Source organism: Epargyreus clarus, unplaced genomic scaffold (genome assembly GCF_041222505.1).
Source record: "Epargyreus clarus isolate Ecla_fem2 unplaced genomic scaffold, WU_Ecla_fem_2.2 ptg000035l, whole genome shotgun sequence".
Lineage (NCBI taxonomy): Eukaryota > Metazoa > Arthropoda > Insecta > Lepidoptera > Hesperiidae > Epargyreus > Epargyreus clarus.
The window spans coordinates 9,576,222-9,600,115 of NW_027332240.1; the positions used below are offsets into that span (position 1 = coordinate 9,576,222).

At 33.3% G+C, this 23,894-nt stretch overlaps 1 protein-coding gene across 1 annotated transcript in view; it reads left to right on the top strand.

The window, feature by feature from the left end:
* The first annotated feature begins 296 nt into the window (after window positions 1-296).
* The window catches only part of LOC140756418 (facilitated trehalose transporter Tret1-like), a 63,393-nt gene continuing 39,795 nt past the window's right edge, over window positions 297-23,894 (top strand). Inside the window, exon 1 of the mRNA XM_073091916.1 lies at window positions 297-450. Coding sequence (XP_072948017.1) covers window positions 378-450 — 73 coding nt within the window. The 5' untranslated portion in view covers window positions 297-377. The remainder of the gene's footprint in view (window positions 451-23,894) is intronic.

The window sequence follows — 23,894 nt, forward strand, 5'->3', positions numbered from 1 at the left end:
TACATAGATGCAACCCAGGCTGATAAAAGCATGGTAATAGGGGACAATTTTAGGTTAGTGCAATTAAAATAAAAATGATGATAGGTAGAAATATAGCGATTTGCTTACTTACTTTAAAATGCTTTAATTCCTCGGTAATATTAGTCTAACATCATTTAAAGCTGACCCCCTCATAAGCCAATGTAGCTGTCATGTAAGTCATTTGTAAACAAAACCTGAATCCGATTCTCATATAAGATACCTGACTCATATAAATCTACGTAAAACGAAGAAGCAAAAAGTATTCAAGTCAGTACGAAGTGCGTGCGGCCACACGTTGACGTGTCCGGGGTAGTGAATCCGCAAATAATCGCATTTGTAAATTAGTGCACGCAAAAATGGTGATCCGAAAATATTACGGCGTTCTGAACGAGGGCAGCAAAACAATACAAATTATTTTCGCAATTTTAAGTGAGTTTTTAAAATTTATTTTCACGTTAATTTACTATTTTAAATGTAATTTTTAAATTGTAATGTTATTTTTGTGTTTGATAAATAATTCTTGTGATAAATTAAATTTATTATTTCTTAAAATTATTAAATATTTATGACAGGTTGAAGATATAATGACTACTTTTTCTCGTTATAAATAATAATGAGTGAAACGCGTTTTTTTTTTAAAATTCGTAAGTGATAGTTTGTATCTGATTAAAAATTATATAATATTATTGTAGGTAGGTATTTGTTTTAAATAGATAATAAGTGCAAAGAAAAAATACAGACAATTTCGAATTTTGATACGCAGTCATCCGCAATTGAAATGTGCTGAGGTTTTATAATAGCTAAATAATTAAAGGCAATTTATGTCCAATAATTAAATATTTTTAAAAACATATTGATTTCAAATTATAAATTAACAGTAATATAATATTCATTATTTATTAAATTGAAAATATATTTTTTATTTAATTAACTAATTATTTAATTCACATTTGACCAATGTGGACATTGTATTTTATAATAAAATTTGTGCACAACAATAGGAATGTTCCATAGATAATAACTAATTAATTTATTATACGAACATAATTTGCATATAAAAAGTTTAAATTATTTCTTTTATTTCTTAAAAATCTTTTTACTTTTTAACTTTCATGAATATTATTAATTGATTTACTTCACTTTATGTCACCGTGTACACAAAGTTAAAATATAAATATGTAAATTATATTCTATTCTAATTCTAAAATTCTATCTATTGGAATCAATACAGTAATTACGCCGGTCATGACGCCTACGAGTATTGATCCGCACTTGCATTGCGCTAACATTGTGTTTTGCAATCTTTTACCCGCGTGGCGGAGTGGTCACCACACCGGTCTGACGTGCAAAGGGTTCCGGGTTTGATTCCCGGCCAGACAGACAACTGAATGATGAATTTGGATATCTGTTCTGGGTCTGAGTATTTGTGCATTTGTTTTTGTGTGTGACCCACGAATCCTAGTGTGAGGTTGTGAGAGTTGTGAGAGAGAGAGAAAACGTATTTTTTCATGCCACTAAGAATGTGTAAAAATTTGCGATACTCTTACCTCGCTCTTTTCTGACTTTTATTTTATTATGATACCATATCGATATTAAATGTCTACTTAATATCACAATAAGGTACCTATTAAATACCCGTTTATTAAGTACTTATCTTCAAAGTTACGTGCGTATTAGAAATTAATTATCACTTGCTAAAACGGTGAAAAAAAAAACACCGTGAGGAACATACCTAAATGATTAAAAAAATAAGTTCTCAATATATGTGAAGTCTACCAGTAGTAGAATATGTTTTAAAGCCGTCTCACACTGATAGCAGACTCGAGCCCAACAGTGGGACAGTAATGGGTTAAAGACGACTATATAAAACTTCTTTAGATAGTTGCATGCATTTGTCCCTGTAGTTCCGGGACCAGAATAGGGCTACGGTATCCCCTGCCTGTCGTAAGAGGCGACTAAAAGGGGGCTTCCGGGGTTGCGGACGGCAAGAGTGGGAGCTCGAACCGCCCGGCCAGCAACCCCGGGATGGACGGCGGTATGTGTGGTCGCATACCGTCGTGAACACCAGATGGTGTGGTGAGTTTCAAGCTCACCTGGGCGGAGCCCGACGGGGCAACGCCAAGTGGACTCCGGTTGCGTTGGAGATCCCGGAGTCCTCTACGCAGCGCCGAGGACGGCTACCGGGGGGGTTTTAGTGCGGCAAGAATCCCACATAACCCCGTGTCGCTCCCACGGCATAGGGTACCTTTTGAAGGTTTCCCCCTCGTCAAAAAAAAAAAAAAAAAAAAGATAGTTGCATGCATTAACCATAAAATTCCTTAGGTATCCTAAATCCATAATATTATAAAATCGAAAGTTTTGCCTTCGTTTGAAAACCGCTGGATTTTGATATTGTTTGGCAAGGATATATTAGGTACATCTAATAAAATACACAGTTACTAGTTACACATAAGATCACCCCTAAGAGGGGTATGAAAGCTAGTTAAGTATAATTAAAAAAAAAGAAAAAAAAGACAGTCAACAAGACATAAATAAATGAATTCGTGAACGAAACAAAATGGTCTGTGGTTCAACTCAAGCGCTGTTATGTTCTGGTTTAAATGGTGTGGTAAGGCAGACATACTTTAGGGATAGCGGTGCATCTGTGATCGACCTCTGATGGAAATCTGGTCTTGTTTGGGGTGCATATGTCCATGGGCGGCAGTAGCTTCTATATTAAAATATCGAAAAATATTGTTTTGTTAGACACGTTCGAGGTCTGTAGATATAAACGCACCTTCATACAGATTATCTGATGTAAAGTATAATGGCAGTCGCGTGCACGCACGGGGCTTACTTCTGGCAACCGGCAAGTATGTAATTAGTAAATTGTAACACGCATGTCTTGAAGGTGGTAGAACCTTTTGTGGTTCGACTCCGGCGGCACCACCGCCACACCTATTTCTACCTAATAACAGCAGTGTTAGGCGCTGCTGTGTTCCGGTTTGAAGGGTGTGGTAAGGGAGATAGACTTTTCCGAGGCGTTCCAGCTTAGTCCTCAGGGGTAGCGGCGCATCTGTGGCCGACCTCAGGTAGGAATATCTAATCCTATCTGGGGTTGATTACAGATGTCCATGGGCGGCAGTAGCCACTTACCATCAGGTGGACTGCATGCTCGACTGCTACTCTTATATTATAAAAAAAAAAAAAAACGCATGTAATTAAAAAAGTAAAGTTATCTGCGTAGGATTCGAACTGCGGAATCCAGCGTGGCAGATTGATTCTCGTACCTCTACAGTGCCACTGCTTACATACTTTGTCATCTGTTACTTTTATTAGGTACTAGCTGACCCGGCAAACTTTGTACCGCCTCAAAATATCTTTCATATAAAATATAGCCTACGTTACTCGTGGATAATATAGCTTTCGAATGGTGAAAGATTTTTTAAAATCGGTCCAGTAGTTTTTGAGCCTATTCATTACAATCAAACAAACAAACAAACAAAGTTTTCTCTTTATAATATTAGTATAGATAAGTGTAATTAATTAAAGAAAAGAGATAATCAACTAGATATTAAATAAATTACGTACTAAAATTAATCATATAAATCTATAGATTGTGGAAGTATGGGCGAAATTATTGCCAGTGAGATACTGTGAGCGAGATGCATGTATCTCATTAATTAATGTAATTGGTATGTACCGTGTTAACTAAATAAATAAAAAACTATTTTAGACACATTCGAGACACAAAATTAAAAGGTAATTTTATTTTCGTTCGAGGTCTGTAAATATAAACGCACCTACATATGGAGATTATCTGATGTAAAGTAAAATTGCAGTCGCGTGCACGAAGCGGTATAACGCACGGGGCTTACCCCTGGCAACCGGTGCAATCTCATTACATCGTTCTCCTTCCTTTGTATCTCTATTACCTGTATATGTCAGACACGAAAGGCATTTGTAGGCTTTTGTAGGTGTATGTGTATTATGGATAGGCTGGTATTATAATTAGTTATTGATATTATAATAATGAAATAAATTACTAATTATTAATTTCATAAATTAATTCATTCGTGGAATTTAGTTTTTAAATTAATATCTAATATTAAATTTAATTTCGTTACTTAATTAATAATTATCATTAATAAAGTTATTAATTCATGAATCTATCGAATTTTTTCACCAAAGTTCGCAAAATATAACAAAATATAGTCGGCAAAAAATGCCAAATATCGATTTTTAGTTTAGTAGGCAAATATTAGATAGTTTGGTTATAATAAAGGGTGTAAGTAAATAAATAATTATATGCCATTGTCACAATTGGCTTTTATGTAATCAACCTCAGATAGACTAATGCAATGCTTGAAATGCTTTCCATCAATTTTTCTTCAAACAAAACATAACATGATGTTATAAAGCAAGCATAACGGGCCGTAGTGCATTAACTCTTTTAACACATTGGTCAAGTGTGAGTCAGGCTCACCGACGAGGGACAGAGACAAAAAGTGCAAAAAATAAAAATAATATGAATGTCTTCGGCGTAAAAATAATATTAAAAGTAAAGTGAATAATACGGAACCCTAAAATGCCTTTGTCGTAAAAATTCAAATCAATGCACGTTTACACTTCAGCATGACAAATAGATATTTAAAATACGGGGATTCATTATGTTAATACGGGCATATAATCTTAAGGTCGTTTGTCCACTGCACCGTCACCGAGTCGATACCGAGATAATCTCGTTCTCGGACCGATTTTAATTATGTCGCGACGGCGATAGTTTGTTCACTGCGACCGATATCGGCGGTTTATTTTGTTCCAGCTGTCACTCGTGTGACGGCTGTGTATGGACAAATTCCAATGTGTTTTACATTGCCGGCACATCGGCCCGTCAAAAACTCGGTGCCGATCTTGCGGTCACGCCGATCTACTCGGAATATCGGCGGCGGGGATGACGGTGCTCGGGTGACGGACGTGCGGTGGACAAGCGGTTATATTAAATGTTTGTACGCTACTTCGGCGCCGTCATTAATTATCGGTATCGGCTTCATGACGGTTGCGGTGGACTTAGTATTAAATTACAGGTGGAATTGAAATAGTATTACGCATTTTCCTTCCTTCTGTGATTAACCTGAAACTTGCGTAAAAAGTATGCGTGTACTTACTCATTAGATACATTACTTCTTTGTATGAGTAATAAAAAATTACACTCCGCCCTGACTCATATTTGATATGAATAACAATTTGCAAAACAATGAAATAAAAAGTCTGTTAATAATTTTTTTGAATCTGTTAAAAGTAATTTGAATTGTTTATTTCAAAATTTCTTCAAAAATCTTAAAAAAAGTGTTTTATTAATATGTATGTCATATCAATGTTAATTTATGTAAACATTCTTAAGTACTTAGATTTTTCAAAAGATAATAAATTAAGTTATAATTAGAAAAAAATGTAATATTTTTTGAGAAATTTGATATTACAGAAAATAAATTATAAAATGGAGGGAAAGAATAAATAAGCAAAAATGCAAATTTTGAAAACCTCAAACCCATAAAAAAGCACAAAGTTGTGGACGCATCGCAAACACTTGCAGCAAATTCCCTTTGATTTGTTTAAAAAACCGACACCGCTACAAACCCTTCAAACAAAACAACTCAAGTCAAACGCTCTATCCACACATTTTTATTTGAAACGGTTTGTTGAGATTTGGCACAGCGGATGCAGCATAAGGGCTAGGCGTAAATATAAAATTACTAGCTGAAATTCCATGAAAAAACCACAAATATGCCAATACCATATATTAAAACGCTCAGAAGGAATTCCAGAAATACAATATATTCTTCCATAATCATCAACATTTACATTAATACATCTTTATCCACTATTATTTTATCATATCTCCATTATAAAAGACATTGCAAATATCAGCTGACATTTCATGACTCAAAGCAAGACTCCACATTCTAAAAAATATAATAGAAAAGTATTTAATAAGTGACGTAAAGTATTAACAACCAGCAATATAAATGGATCAATGCGATGTGCCTGTAACATTCGGCCATCCGACAAAGTAACGAGTCCCCTCGTTATTCAATACATCAAACTTCTGACTGCTGGTCAGCGTTATTTGATTGTGCATCTCGAAGTATACCTATCTGAGATCGCAGTGCAATACTTTCGACCATTCAGCATCTCAACCGCTGTTTTTTTTTTTTTTGTAGAAGAATATTAATGGTAATCTCCGCTTGACTCAGTACTCGTAAGATTGTGAAATATTATTATTCCTGTTTAATAGATTCTTCCAAAACAAATGTTCGTTTATTTTTCTCTTCAGCCCGTCGCCATCCACTGCTGGATGTCAGCTTTTCCATTGGTCTTACACAAGTCCCGATCTCGCACTGTTCTCATCCAATCTCTTCAAGCCAATCGTACGATGTCGTCCGTCCATCTGCATGGTTGTGTGTCCACTTTTCTGTGGCTCCGTAGACGGCTTAAGATGCCCAGCCTATCTGCATTTTAGTACAGGAACGCTGTTCCCTACATTGCCTACCTTTGTCATCTTTCGGAAAGTAACATTGGGGTTAGAAGTAGTTCATTCTCTGAAACTAAAACTTATTGAAAGACCAAGGCAAATAATTAAAAAAAATATGTTACCACAAATAGGTGATTCCCTCTGAGATTATTTTTGTTGTAGCTATCAACCAGTACAAAAAAATGGTTCTTCATATAAAATTTCGCAAAATCAATATATTTCAAAGTCTGTCCAGTACGATTAATGTTTTCTAAATTTTTCGGATGATTGTTTCTCATCACTCGATGCAGCTTACATTCACTTAGAAATTGCTCTATCTTAATGACTTTGACCTACATGACTTTCCGTAATATAGAAGTATTCAGCTATTAATTTTTCATCTTTACTATTTCCATCGATATTTTTTAATAAATCTATTTTCCAGCGAATTGTTCTCGGCTGTTCGTTCTTTTAATGTCCTCAAAACACTCACTAAGGTACCCATCGATGTTGCAAGAATTGTCCATCTATTTGTGAAAATCGGCATTAACTGTTAATATCCTTGCTTAATACTGATTACTTTAATCCAAAGGTTAAAGCTTCTTTGTCAATTTATTCATACATTATTATTCTCTAGAGTGCGTGAAGCCATAATTAGTGTTGTTCAGAACGGTCCTTCATGGCATATGTAATTATTACACCTAACTTATACTCTGATAGGTCCTGAAAAAAATAAAATCTCCCAGTTTAGTTCATATCCAAAGAATAGTTCCATATCCAAAGAAGTCTTAAATCCTATAAATCTATTTTTAAAGTTCTTAAATGCCGCTTCTTCTCTTGCTCATATAAACAATTTCGAGCCCCAACAATTTTTTCAAAGTATTTTGTTGATTCTTCGTTGGTGACTTATCTTGAATTTACTTTATTTTCGATGAAGATACAAGCCTTCAGCATCTTTACATTCAATCCAAATCTTAGCCGTTGGTATTGTTTTTGATTTTCCACAGTATTAGAATAAGCATTAGCAATCACATTTAATTTATATGACACATATTCCTTTCCAGCAACTTATCTTATTGGATCGGTTCGCTCGTATCTTACTAACAATTTCCGTAAGACGCATTCGCTCGATTCCTCCCCGTTCCCAACGTCAGTCAGCTTTATAACGCCGTCTGGAATACACACTTTCACGAAGTATCTACTGTGTGTTAACTTATTGGCGTCTCTGACTCGTTAAAATATACAGTTGACATGAACCTCTGAGGTTTTGCCGGTCCAGCATGAACTCCAAAAATATATATAGCCAAACATAAAACCACCTCCTTCAAAAATCGATTAAAATTAAACAATTCTATTTGTGTTCATCATTCTGCAGTTTCATTATCAACCTTTACTTAATCGTATGTTTGCTTCATTTTTATTATAATAGGTATAGAATGTCTACTTGACGTCACAACAGCCTCTATCGATGTTGAGTATGATGTACCTCTATCAATGGATTGACTCTTCGAAGGAAACAGATCCGTGGAAACCCCCATCTTTCTTCCCTATCTTAAGGGGTAAAGTTCATTTCTAATATTCCACTAGAATCATTATTTCCGCCTTGAACATAAAATCTATGTCTTCAACTTTTTTTAAACTTGTGTCCTGGCTCCTTATATCCATCAACGCCTTCTTGAAATACCTCGAAAACTGTTCTCTTAATTATTTCATCATTAGCACTGATTTTCACATTAAGTCTTCTTATGTTTCAGATAAAATATAATTTTGCTGGAATTAATTTTTATTATTGCAAGTAAGTTCCGATTTGCTCAGGGAATTTCAATGGGTTTTACGTGCATGTCAGTAATTTTGTCTTAAGCACATTATTTATAGAAAATATTTACAATAACTTTCTATGGTCTATTCATAATGAGACTGTGATGCGTATGATTCAATTATTGATAATTTTGTTCATAAATCACAATCGCAATCTTTATCATAGAACTGTAACATAAATACTATTCCTTTCGTTCCCCAAACAGACTGATGTCGGTATCAAATCTTATTTTTTTTTCAATTAATCCGTTGTTAATTCGTATTAGTTGTGTCATAAAAACACTTGCTTCTAAAAATAAATATTCCATAAGCCTATGATGAATATTTTGTACAGTTAAATATATCTAAAACCCTACTATATGTTAATTAGCCCAATATCCGTAGACTTTGTAATATGGCCTGGGGTTTGATTCGTCTATTTAGTCTTGGAATAAGTTAACTAATATCGCATGATATTTGTGTCAAGGTATATAGGTAATTTGTGTCAATTAATTTAACGTGTTAACTGTTTACATCACTTATTTTATACTCGTATAAATATGGTCTTCCAATTATTTAAAGTTAAATCACTATTTCAATATTTATGAATAAAGAGGATCATACAATTACATTTTTGTCTGAACTTAAATTTCATTTCAATTTCACATCAATAAAATGAAAACATATACATAAACATACGTATTTTATTATGCTATGAAATTATATATCGTTACCACTATTCTATCCCTGTGGCTTTGTAATAAGATATCTACTTTTAATTACTCAGTTAAGAGATAACTAAATTTGTCACATAACACTCATGCATGGAACATGCTCTCTCATGGACCAAGCTCATGTGATATGTAGACAGTATAGATATCCTTACACTGTTACTTCTCATTATTCAATATCATAAATTTCATTAAAATAATTGCATGAATATATACGTATGTTATATACACGTATCGTATATATCATTATAATAATTATTTGTACTCATCTTATAAAAGTAAAATGTAATTATATGCTCCATTCAAATAAAACATTACTACCTCATCATTCATATAACATTTAGTACAATATGTTATTTGAAATAATAAAAACATATAAACTATCTATTGTCTTTAAATGTTAATTATCACTTAAAAGAGAAAACAGGATCAGGAAAGGTTTAATTACACATACTATAATTCTGTACGTTATACCATTTCGAGCAAGTGAAGTACCAAGTATGGGGTATTCTTTGTTATAAAGTACACTTTGAATTCAGTATCAACTCCAAACTTAGGTTATATTTTGATTTTCCTGATTTACTATTGTGATCACGTTGACAAAATTGTAACTTAAAATGTTTTCACTACTTACATATTTTATATCATATAAATCTACATATTTCATATTTCATATATCTAATCTATTATATATTACTTCGTTAGTCTAATTGTCCTTTAGTCTATTTTTGATAACGTGCTGCTGTGTTTATCTCTTCTCTATATTCTCTTATCTATCTTCTTATTTCTTATCTATCTTATCTATCTCTTTATCTTCTTATTTTCACGTTCATAAAACTCTTCAGAAACATTATTTTGTGCGGAATAGGAAACCATAATCTCTTAAGGACTTTTGCAAAATCTTCCAAAAATAATCAGTAGAAAAAGAGTAGGTATTTTGATTTATAAAGCACTGTACTTTTAGTATCACTTCTGTAAGGAGCGAATACTTTTCGTTTCAGGTGATTATTCAAGTGCAGTAACGTAGACACGAGTTGTTCATTTTGCTTTAACAGATTTTCTTTAACAAAAGCAATCTTGATTAGGATTTTCGTTATTATTCGACCTTAAATTATAATAATGAGTAGTCTGTCGATTTCCCTCTTCTTTTATTATCACGTAAATACGTTGGGACTTAACACATTTCCCGTAATTAATGGCTTGCGATCTTTTCTAAAGAGACTTCGGCCGCGATGCTGATCATAACAAGTTCTCGGACTATGTGTGGAAATACTTCGGCTGCAGTGCTGATCATAACAAGCTCTCGGACTATATCTGGTACTTCGGTTGCAGTGCTCGGCTGCGTTGCTGGTCATAACAAGCTCTCGGACTACATCTGGAAATACTTCGGCTTCGTTGTTCATCATCGCTGGCTTTTTTAACTTCTGCAGTTGGCTACGAAGACCATCTAAAGTGCATTTATGGATAACTTCACTTTGTTTGTCTTCCTTTATCTGAAACTTACACATGAATCCTATGTAATTGTTCGTTTAATTAATTTTACATTATTTATCGTTTATGGGGTTTATTTCAAAGAAGTTAAATATATAAGGCTGTAGATAGGGCCTTATCAGTATTTTCATAAAAACGATCATCCTGGTTCATACTGACACCATTTCGAATTGGTGGTAATAAGTCAAGGATGATATTTTATTTCGCCATGACCACTATTTCTAAACCTCATTACATACGACGCACTTTTACAACATTGATATTATTGCGCTCAGACAAAGACAAAAAAAATATCCAAATAAGTTTAGTAGTAATAACCCTAAGAATAAGCCATGCCATAGGAATGTCAGGTTGTTAGAACATTTGGTCTGATTTTGTTATGGTGTTTTAAATACAATTTCAATTAATTTATGAAACTATTCAATAATGCACACCGCACCAGCTGGCTTGTATAACGATGTGAGTATCTTCAATTTAAAATTCATTGTAATATGAGACTGGTATGCATTTATATCATCAAAATAGAATTTCACACAGCATTTTAAGTACAAGACGTATGAATTTACTTAATATACGTTTGAATACGAATTAAAAATTAAAATTTGTAAGATTAATCGCGAGAACTAAAAGTAAAGTCAAGTTCAAATATCTATTCACAATATTGTCATGATTTCCTAATTTAATAATTATTTTTAAACAATTTTATACTAAAACCTTATAGGTATAGAGTATCCGATCTGATAATTCTGACATTTCGAATTAAGAAAAGAATAGTTGTCACTGTCAGTGTTTAAAAATGGAAGTTAGTGGGGCGGGAGAAAAATACATTAGATCAATGTTATTTTATGTTAACCTGATAATAATTATGTTGTGTTGAAAATGTGGAAATAAAGCAAACCAATAAAGGTTCATTAAAGAAATAAGTGATGATGGAATTAAGATGGTGTCAAATATATGTAACAGTACAACCTGATGTGATCATTGAATAAATATGTACTAAATAAAGGTTGTTCTTATTACACTTCAGAAGCGGCAAGAACCCAAAAAGAAGCGGAAAGAACTCAAAAAGGCCTGTATAAGTTTTTATGCATTATGTTAAACTCTTTATATAGATGTTTTCGAAGGTACCTACTTATGTAAAGTCTACCAATTCGCACGACCAGCACGGTGGACAGTGTCCTGATCCTTCTCATTCTCAGAGGAGCCTCGTGCTTGGCACAAGGACAGTAATGGGTTGATGATGATGATGATGATGATGATGATATAGATAAAACCTAATGGTATTCTTGCTTTTATGAATTGTTTTTAATTGAAGAATTCCCTGTTTCCATGGTTGACATGAATGAAGATGCTATTATTTGTGTAAAGATTCTCTTTAACATGTAATGATGATGTGTCAATATGCTTTTAAAATGCTAATATTATACTTGGATGTTTTCAGTAATGGTTACTGGTGAACTATGTTTGTTCATCAGGGTAGATAAGAAGCCAGTAAACTATGATTGTTTACCAGGTTATTGTAATGGGGCCGGTGGACTATGCTTGTTCACGGGATTAAAGGAATGAAGCTGTTGAACTATGCTTGTTCACGGGATTAAAGGAATGAAGCTGTTGAACTATGATTGTTCACGGAATTAAAGGAATGAAGCTGGTGAACTATGATTGTTCACCGGTCTAAAGAGGGTAGTGGGCTATGTTTGTCCATGGGTTTAGAATGATTTATTTATTATTTTTGGTATTAAAGATTTACTTACATGAGAAATGGATACATATATTTACATGGAATTGGATATTTTTTATTAATATTTTCATTTAATTCAATACTCTCTCAAATGAGTTTATAATATTATAAAGTTATATTGATAAAATAATTGTATGAGACTCACTACAGATTTGTATAAAAAAGCATTTATAAATGTTTCTTAATGAGAATTAGAACGGACAATGTCCCAAGTATACTGTCTATGTTTCAGAGGAATAATGATGTTTAATAATGAACTATGTACTCCACCTGATACTCTTTAAGGCGCCATTCCAAGTCGTGTGGTTGAGATATTGAGAGCCAAGAAGAGGACATATTAAGAGTCTGAGTTCCATCTCAGGCTCGGATGATGAAGTTTCGCTTTAGAAGATACGACAAGCTTATAAATATATTTTCTACCAAGGCCATGCAATTAGGTAATAAAACTTGATGTACCTGGGTTTACTCCAAAAATATGAAGAACTAGTTGACCCGGCAAACAATGTGTTGCCATATAAATTTGGTGAACAATCCTTATCACTTAGGGGTATGATTTCTATGATTCTTTTTTATGGAATAGTCAATACTGTTATTTTTTTTCATTAGGGATGACTGAGAGTGTTATAAACGTAGGAGTAGACAAATGTAATCAGAAAGCTTCAAATTGCTAAGCTATCGGGAGTTACACATGTTATTGTGAGTCAACCTTAAAAGATAGACATATGCTGTTGTGAGATATTTTTTATATAATCTATAAATAATCTCTGCTCCTATTAATTGTAGCGTGATGAAAAGTTTACTATATCCAGATCAGGAATATTAAAAATAATTGTACAAAGTTTCGTTAAAATCCGTCCAGTAGTTTTTGTTTCTATAACGGTTATACATACAGACAGACAGATGGACAGATAGACAGACATACAGACAGACAGACAAACAAACATTTTACTGATTGCATTTTTGGCATCACTATCAATCCCTAATCACCCTGAATATCCTGATAGTTATTTTGGAAATATATTTCATGTACAGAATTGACCTCTCTACAGATTTATTACAATGTTATCTTGGAATATGATCCATTGGGTGGGACATAGCCATTTAACACTAGCTGGAAAAGAGAATCTTAACTAATATTTCATGATAAACTATAAATATTGAATTTGTGCAATATTAGTGGCAAATTATTTTGATTATATTAAGTATATACAAGATGTTTGTGTGATTTTGTTTGCGTGGATTTAAAAAAAAAATGACAATTAAGTATACCTACAACATCAACTATAATGATAAGCACACCCATAAACTGAGATTAACTGTCCTGGCATATCATGCCATGTTACGCAGAATAGGTAATTCGGAATTTAAATTGTAATAACTTTTGTGTTAAAGTATATCACTTTAAATAAAATTAAGACTAATGTTAACTTGGTATACTTAAAATTATTGGTTATCCTTTATGCCATTTCAAATACAGACAGGCAAAAATTCTAAAAATGTTGTAAATTGATATTATTACTTATTCTCATGTCTCCTAAGTATTTTTATGCACAAATAGTTGTATAATATGTGAAGTTTATATTCTTATCATATAGAATAGATGGTATTCCTCACCGACCAATCAGGAATGGAGAACAGGTATTAAATAGCTTGGAAAGTCAATGATTTACTGAACCTTCCATCTTCACAATAGCTTCAACCTTTGATTCAAAAAGACTCCAAAATGTATTTACTAAGAAAAGGTCATCTGGAAAACAATGTTTTTTTAAAAAAAAAAGCAACATCAAATCAACATCTTGCTTTCTTCAAGTGTGAGAATGGCTATTAAAAAAAGGGTCCACACATGGAGACATGTTTTATACTATATCTATACTATAAACTAAATCTACATGACTATTTTATACACTAAAACATTTAACATTTAATTTCCTGGTTGTTATTTTTGAACACTGAAATAGAATTAAGTACTAACTTACTAGTAAGTAAGTCTAGATTTAACTGGATTTAGTTAAAATTTATGACAGTGCCCTGTTGCTAAGGGTTTGGATTTGGGGCCAATCATCAGTATCTCCTCTCTTTAAATCACATGTCAATGAGAAAACGCAACGATGGGTCTGAAATCCAGACTGCATTGATAATTGAGCTAACTTGACAGATTTGCCATTTGTTTATGTTGTTAGAGATAATTTTAAATTCATTCAATTTCAAATTTGTAATTTTAAATAACAATGTTACAGCTGTACTATTCAATGATTCAGCTCTACTGTAAAATATGTCAGGAAATTCTAATAATTTAAGATTCCTCTGCAGTGAAAACCTCACTTAAATTTTCTTGTGTAACTGATGTAGAAGTTGTATATTGATGTGAGTTATTACTAAATTTATGTAGGTTATAATCCAATTAATTATATCAACCCTATTGACCGTCACACCATGAACGTGAAATGTTCATAGAAGTTACTGATGACTTTATTTGATCAAATTCTTATGCTTATTGAGAATAATGTAGTAACCAATCTATTTCTGTGAGTTTAAAATAAGTATATTTATTTTATTGGTTCTCATTAATTGTGAAATTATTCAATGTACGATTATTTGGGTGTTTTACATCTGTTGAGAGCATTGTGGCAGTTATATTTTTATTGTATCCCCTGAATTAAGCATATGAAATCTCGTTGCAAGTTGTCGAGCATAGACAAAATTATAGTAACTACATAATGTAATATTTATGAAATCCACTCATTTCTGGAGTTGACTGGTTGTTTTAGCTCATTGGATGTAACTTCGATAAAAGCATTTCTAATGATAAAAGTGCAATCCACTTTTTATAACTTTTTCAACATATTAAATTAAATGAAATCAAATTTGTTTGAAAATAAGTAATTGTTAAACATCTCTCATACATAGTCTCTGCTTACAAACATTTGTCTTAATTATAAAATTTAATTTCAATTAAATTCGAATATAATTTAAAAAAATATAATAATTAAATGTCACGTAAATATAATGTTGTGTAAATAAGTCAATTTAAAACTTAAAATTGCCCGGAACTAAAACTTCGAAAAAAGAAAGAGAGTTATAGCAGCTCTTATATATTTAATATGTATTAAGTTTGTTTTTAAATACCCGAAAATGTTCATGCAGGATTTAATAATATGACACTTATGTTGTTATATATTGTAGTAATTAATTGATGCTCTTTAGTAAAAGTATAAATTGAAAAGGTGTACAAGTAGGCATTAATGTGGATATATCTTTATGATAATCTTTTCAGATTTTATTTTAAAGAATACAGCACGTGATTTATATGTGATGTGAAAAGTGAAGGAAAGATTACTATTTTGGTTTTTAAATGTGGTTTTCTCCAATCTCTTTAATTTAAAATAATAAATTGCAATATGTATTGCTTGCATATTTTTGTCTCTAAGACAAGTTCTTTGTTAGTGGGGTTTCCTCAAAACATAATTCGTGAGGCAAGAAAACTATTGTCGTTATACTTATGTCGTTAACTGCTGTTTTAATAAGTAAATTTAGTAGTTTTTTTATGATATGTATGGAAAAAGGATATTTTATTATAAATACTTAAGTAGTCCTAAGAATTTAAAGCTTATTGTGTCATCAATAAGTATAATTAACATGTTTATTTCTCGTGGTGAATTTAATGATTTTAGCTTTATTTATATTCATTGTCAGAATATTTGTTTTAAATCTTCATTGGTAAATAGAAATGTGCCATCATCATCGAACAGATGACTCATGATTTCCATTTTTAAAAATAAGTCTTAAAAAAATGAAGGCTCCAAAATAGTACCTTGGGGTAGACCATTTGTTACCTTTTTCAATTCGATTGGTGGTATTGTGAACTTTTTGTTGTTATACATATTTAGAATATCCAATTACTCTCTTTCCGGTAGCTAAGAATAAATTAGATCAAAATTGAGAGTTACTTTGTGTGTTGTACATGATCAAGGGCTTTTGTGATATCTATGAACAGGGCGACAACAGAAAATTATAAATTGCCATATTTATGCTTTTATTTTTTCCATGATCATAACCGTTGAGAACTGGAAATTTGCTTCAAGGAAATAATAAATACTAATTTAAATATATTTTTCAGTCTTTTTAGAACTATGGTACTAGTCATAGCCCGAGATATTTGTATTTCTCAAATATTAATTATTAATTTAATACCTCGTTAATGAATAAGAACAAACAATATTTGTTACATACAGAATACATGTAAACATGTTTGAGCTTTCTGGGTTTGTTTGATGATAGATTTAAATCGTTTAGCTTACACTTTTGAAATAGTGTCATTGTTATGGTTTTGGATGTTTCATTCTGTTGTTAGTATATGTTACATTTTGTTTGTATATGTTAAGTTTTTGTTGAGATAAACCGCGTAGGTCGTGAGTCCGTTGAAATAACGGATTAAATTGTTATTATATTTTAAATGATAATTAATTGATTACTTTGAGTATTTTTGAAAGAATTATTTGTTTCTCATCATAATTGTAGTATGAATTGTGGAAGTTTAAGTTAATTAATTTCATGCGTTATTTTTATAACTATGCAGCACCTTTATACCGTAGTCTGTTAATTATGATGGATATTGTACTAATTATTTTTGTTTTTGTTGTTGCTGTTGTGTTGGTTTAATGTTATAATCCTACAATTTTAAATAATATCGATTGTCATACCGAATGTCATGATTTGTAGGCGATAAAATAAGCAGATACTATTTCGTTTGGACAAAGTTAAATGTAGTAACTTTAACAAAGTTGTCATTTATTTGTAATTGAAATGTGTTTGAAAGTTTAATTGTATGATGTAAATTTATATACTATTATTAACTTATGGGGATTGTTGTGTGTGCCGGGAGGCGACACACTGTCGGATGGCCGAATGTCATGATTTCCTAATTTAATAATTATTTTTAAACAATTTTATACTAAAACCTTATAGGTATAGAGTATCCGATCTGATAATTCTGACATTTCGAATTAAGAAAAGAATAGTTGTCACTGTCAGTGTTTAAAAATGGAAGTTAGTGGGGCGGGAGAAAAATACATTAGATCAATGTTATTTTATGTTAACCTGATAATAATTATGTTGTGTTGAAAATGTGGAAATAAAGCAAACCAATAAAGGTTCATTAAAGAAATAAGTGATGATGGAATTAAGATGGTGTCAAATATATGTAACAGTACAACCTGATGTGATCATTGAATAAATATGTACTAAATAAAGGTTGTTCTTATTACAATATTTAATTCAAAACAGACATAATGTGCCGAATAGAAGAAGCAATATTGATATAAAACAAATAAAATTTTACAATATTATTTCTAAATACATTGGACCGACGAAAAAAGGCTTTTGTTATATTCCCCTTATCAGTTGCTAAGCAACGATTGTTGGTAAACATACTTCCAATTTCGCTGTCTTTAAATGTTTATTTACATGTGAAATGTGAAATTTGCGAAATTATGACGCCTCGATTTTTATGAAAAATGCAAAAATACATCACGTAATTCAAAACAAAATAAAAATCAGTTGAAGCGAAAAAACGATTAAACTTGTATCGAACATTTTAAAACAGAATATTCACCATCTTAACATATTCATATATTTCAACATTCTTTCAGTATTAATTTACTTCATAAATTCATTCGAGTATAATTTCAATTATCGTGTATTCTACATTATTTCTTTAAATCGTTTACAAAAAATAGCAAAAATAACATGACCTTTGAGCATCCATCATCCGTGGGCGTTGCAAAAACAGTATATTTTTGCAGTAATCCCACTTCTGAGCTATTAAAACGCTCAGAAGGAATTCCAGAAATACAATATATTCTTCCATAATCATCAACATTTACATTAATACATCTTTATCCACTATTATTTTATCATATCTCCATTATAAAAGACATTGCAAATATCAGCTGACATTTCATGACTCAAAGCAAGACTCCACATTCTAAAAAATATAATAGAAAAGTATTTAATAAGTGACGTAAAGTATTAACAACCAGCAATATAAATGGATCAATGCGATGTGCCTGTAACACATATGACGAAAGACGATCGCATATTTTTCTGCTAATTTCTATTATTTAGGTACCTAAAACTCATTATATAAGAATAACTAGCTGACCCGGCAAACGATGTGCCATATAAATAAAAAAATGTTAAGTGTGAACCACCCTTATCACTTAGGGGTATGAAAAATAGATAGTAGCCGATTCTCAGCCCTACTGAATATGCATACCAAATTTGGTGAAAATCGGTAAAGCCGTTTCAGAGGAGTACGGTAACTAACATTGTGACACGAGGATTTTATATATAAGATTATAACATGTCTATAATACCTACGAGTTACAAGAAATATATTGTGTAACACATATATCTTGTGCCTTTCCTCATAATTGCTTCAAAGTTTAACCCTTTGAAGATAACCTTTTTTCCTTAGGCCGTATACTATAATGATTTGTATATAAGATGATATAATATAATAATTTACATCTGTATGTAAATTATTACTTAGAAATAAATTATCACTTACTTAAACAGTTAAGGAAAATAACGTGAGGAAAACTAAATACCTGATTTATCTAGAAAAGTTCTCAAAGGTGTGTGAATTGTGAACATAGATTTTTTTTTTTTTTTTGTTTACGAAGGGGAAACCTTCAAAAGGTACCCTATGCCGTGGGAGCGGCACGGAGTTATGTGGGATTCTTACCGCACTAAAACCCCCCCGGTGGCCGTCCTCGGCGCTGCGTAGAGGACTCCGGGATCTCCAAAGGAACGCAACCGGAGTCCTCTTAGCGCGTTGCCCCGTCGGGCTCTGCCCAGGTGAGCTTGATGCTCGCCACACCGTCTGGTGGGCACGACGGTATGCGACCACACATACCGCCGTCCTTCCCGGGGTCACTAGCCGGGCGGTTCGAGCTCCCACTCTTGCCGCCCGCAACCCCGGAAGCCCCTTTTAGTCGCCTCTTACGACAGGCAGGGGATACCGTAGCCCTATTCTGGTCCCGGAACTACAGGGACAGTGAACATAGACTTAGCAAACTACATGCAGTCCCCCTGATATTAAGCAGTTACTGCACTTGGACATCTGTAATCCCAGATAAGACCAGATTTTCAACTGTAGTTGGCCAGAGATCTGCCGCTGACTAATAAGCTGAAATGCGCCGGAAAAGTATGTCTCCCTTCAAATTAGGACATAGCAGCGCTTTACATTGCTGTTATTAGGAAGAAATAGGTGAGTCGGTGGTGCCACGGGAGCCGAACCACAAAGGGTTCTATCATCTCTGACCTACTATGACCTAATACTTCTCGTTTTCATAGGGGAACCGTGCCCAGCAATGGGACTATAATGGGTTGTTGATGATTGTTATTAATATAATATTCTCTATGCATTAATATACATATCTTTGGCAATATTATTTTTAAGAAAAGTTTGGAAAATCCAAAAGTGCACGACTCATAATGCTCATTTAATTATGAAATATAAAAAAAAAAACTTAAGTCGTTCAAAATTAATTGCCGAAAAAACAGCTGTAGTAGGAAGAAGGTACTGCACAAGCGCCCCTGGTGGAATAAATGTACATAATATCTATAGATATACAGTCTTGTAGTTTTCGTTTTTTATTAATTGCAATTAAACGACACTGAATTAATTAATCATTCGCATTCAGTGACCTACAATCGTCGATTAGAATTTTTAAAAAAAAAATTTAACTCAAATGATGGATTTTTTCACAAGTTACAGTGTTTTCAGGTTTCACACATGACGGACAGGAAAATTTTTTGACCTATTTTGGTGTTTTTTTCCAATTCTATTGCAGTAAATCAATTTTTAAAAAGTATGGAATTAATCTCCATTAAATTATCTCGACAATAGTATGCAAAATATCTTGATTCCGTGAACTATCAAGGCTATAATAATAAAAATAGCCGCCAAAATGAAGCGAAAAAAATATTTCGATCGTAAAGCACTCTCTGATGCTTCGCATCATGAGTCGTGCAACACATATTTTTGCCTGTACAATAAATAATTAAATTTTGCGTTCATTATCGTATACGTAAATCAAAATCTTAATTTTTAAAATAAATCTAAATATTTATCAATTTTTTCAATGGTTTCGCTTATTAGTTACCTAAATAATGTTATATAATATATTAAAAGTTAAAGTAATAAAACAGTAACTAAAACTAAAATTAACTAAAATAAAAAATACACATTTTATAATAAGGTGCCAAGGGGTGGAACACTATAAAATGGCGCATATAGGGAGGTATTTGCATCAGGGGGTGGCGTGGATACCGATGTCGCTATCGATGGGGTGGCAACCCCATGAGTGGGTTTTCTGTTACGTCATTACATTTCAACCCCGATCAATAAATACTGACGTCAATATTTGGTGAATTAAGTCTTTTGGTAAAATAGTATTTGATTTAGTCATATATCCTGGAATAGCCTGGAAGTAAATGCGTCTCCCTCGGGATAGCAGTTGGGATTTCGTGACGTCATTAACTGTTTATTATGAGGTTTGAGATATCTTTATTCTCATAAGAACATACATTTACTTACATGAGAATTTCTTAAAAGAAAAAGTTAAAAATAAAAAGTATGATATTATGGTACGCTGCATAAAAGAAATAAAACATTTATTTTATTCAATAGTTGATAGTAGATAGTAAATATAATTATTACTTACATTATAATAATAAATTTAATTACATTATAATAAATGTAACCTAATCTGTCCGATAAATTAAAATTAATCTTAAATTTATTAACAACTAGCTAATCAAATATATTTCATATAAAATATAGCCTATGTCACTCGTGGATAATGTAGCTTTCGTATGGTGAAAGAATTTTTAAAATCAGTCCAGTAGTTTTTGAGCCTATTCATTATAAACAAACATACAAACAAAGTTTTCCTCTTTATAATATTAGTGTAGTTTCAAATTTAAAAACGGATTCATTCATCCACCAGCGGACTGAGAATTGAACCCGAGACTACTAAAGTTAACAGTCAGATGTCAGCACTTGGCTAATGTGGGCTAAAAATGTTCTTTAGTTCGTTTTGTGGAAAAACGCGTTTTAACGGATACAACGTCTTAGTCCTCAATTCGTATAACGCTTTCTGTATCATGATCCTTTTTGGAAACACTACCTACTGTATCTTCTTTGTCTCTTTAAGCGTCATATAGGACATATATTATTGTCATTACTGGCTATAGTTGGACCTTTGTTTTCATAATATGTAGACGAGTATGCAGTCCATTTGATCGTAAGTGGCCACGGCCGCATATGGACATTTGTAATCAACCCCAGATAGGATTAGATATTCTTAGCTGAGGTCGGCCACAGATGCGCCGCTATCCCCGAGGACTAAGCTGGAACGCCTTGGAAAAGTCTGTCTCCATCACCACACCCTTTAAAACGGAACACAGCAGCGCCTAACACTGCTGTTATTAGGTAGAAATAGGCGTGGCACTGGTGCCGCCGGAGTCGAACCACAAAGGGTTCTACCACCTTAAAACCTTACTGTTATTGTCATTACTGGCTATAGTTGGACCTTTGTTTTCATAATATGCAGACGAGCATGCAGTCCATTTGATCGTACGTGGCCACTGCCGCATATGGATATTTGTAATCAACCCCAAGTAGAGTTATACATTTCTACCTGAGGTCGGCCGCAGATGCGCCGCTACCCCTGAGAACTAAGCTGGAACGCCTCGGAAAAGTATGTCTCGCTTACCACATCCTTCAAACCAGAATGCAGCAACGCTTAACACAGCCGTTATGAGGCAGAAATAGTGGCGGTGGTGCCGCCGGAGTCAAACCACAAAGGATTCTACTAGCTTTATCCTTGTACTGTCTCTCTAGTAAGAACCTCATTTTCTCATACAGAAACTTCTTTATTATTTTTGGATTTTCTATTCACAGGACCAATTTTGGGTGTCATAATTAATCCACACAAGTCAAGTGATTTATGTTCTTTATCTGTTTATAAATTATCTTCTGTAAAAATGACGAAAGTTTTCTACCAGAATCTTCTACTTCATAAATTTTCGACAATCCTGATATGATATGATCATAAATTAATTTAATCTGCAAATAAAGAGGCAGTTCATTAAATAACATTATAAAACTTGCGTAACAAACAAAAGATTCTAGACAGAAAGAGAAAAGATATCTTGGTAATTAAAAGATAAATAATATACGTTGACGTATAGTATCTGTTTGCTAAATATAATATTTGCTTGAAAACAGCCACCGTTTGCAAGCTTTGAAGAGTGAATCAGTTACTGAGGGAAAGAGTTCACTAGGGTTTTAGGATTGGTAGATCTGTCCCTGTAGTTTCGGGACCAGTATAGGGCTACGGTATCCCCTGCCTGTCGTAAGAGGCGACTAAAAGGGGGCTTCCGGGGTTGCGGGCGGTAAGTGTGGGAGCTCGAACCGCTCGGTAAGCGACCCCGGGAAGGGCGGCGGTATGTGTGGTCGCATACCGTCGTACACACCAGATGGTGTGGCGAGCGTCAAGCTCACCTGGGCAGAGCCCGACGGGGCAACGCGCTAAGAGGACTCCGGTTGCGTTCCTTTGGAGATCCCGGAGCCCTCTACGCAGCGCTGAGGACGGCCACCGGGGGGGTTTTAGTGCGGTAAAAATCCCACATAACCCTGCGTCGCTCCCACGGCGCCGGGTACCTTTTGAAGGTTTCCCCCTCGTGAACAAAAAAAAAAAAAAAGGGTTTTAGGATTTCGTACCCAAAAGGTCCAAAACGGTACGCTATTACCAAGCCTCCGCTGTCTGCCTGTTGGTCACAGGGCTCTATTACTGGCACCGTAAAAGGTAGACACTGGATTTTTTTACAGAATGTTTAATGGTGACCGCTATAACAACAAACACTAAGAATAAATCTGGAAAATAAATGGAGATCGCCATATAAGAGACCGCTATTTTTCGGCGTTATCTCTTTATCTATTGAACCGTAATAGATAGACAGTTCAAATTTTCACAATTCATTCACTTCTATGGCCGCTATTTCGACTGCGAAGGGTCTCATTACCTTCCGCAGTCAGACAGATTGTCACAAATCAACATAATAATCACAAATAAACATAATAGGCCTAAAGGTCGTTATCCCCGGCTAAATATAAATAATCAGATGAAAGCAGAGCTTAACTATTGCCATGAAGAGGAAATATTATATAGTTTTGAATAAATATGAAGATTTCTACTATTTTTGAATTTATTTTAAAAAGCGAGCAGCCTAGGAAATGACGTACCTATAGTCTGTCACTCGAGGATGTACTTTTCCATCCCATTGGCCAAATGAGCCATATGACTGCCCCGTTGCCACTTGTACTAACTAATTATTTACTAATTTTGAGACACTAATTGAAAAAGTATTACTATTTTTGAGAGCTATGTCGGTAAGCTTAGTTAGGACCCCGAGAGTAAAAGGCGAAAATCAAAACCTAGGCATCATCCCATCTCTCCTAGAGAGTCAGAGTGAAATCTGTAAATTGTATACTGGGCATAGTCCGGGCTTGGCACCTTGCCATTTGTCGCATTATATTTAGATGGCTAAA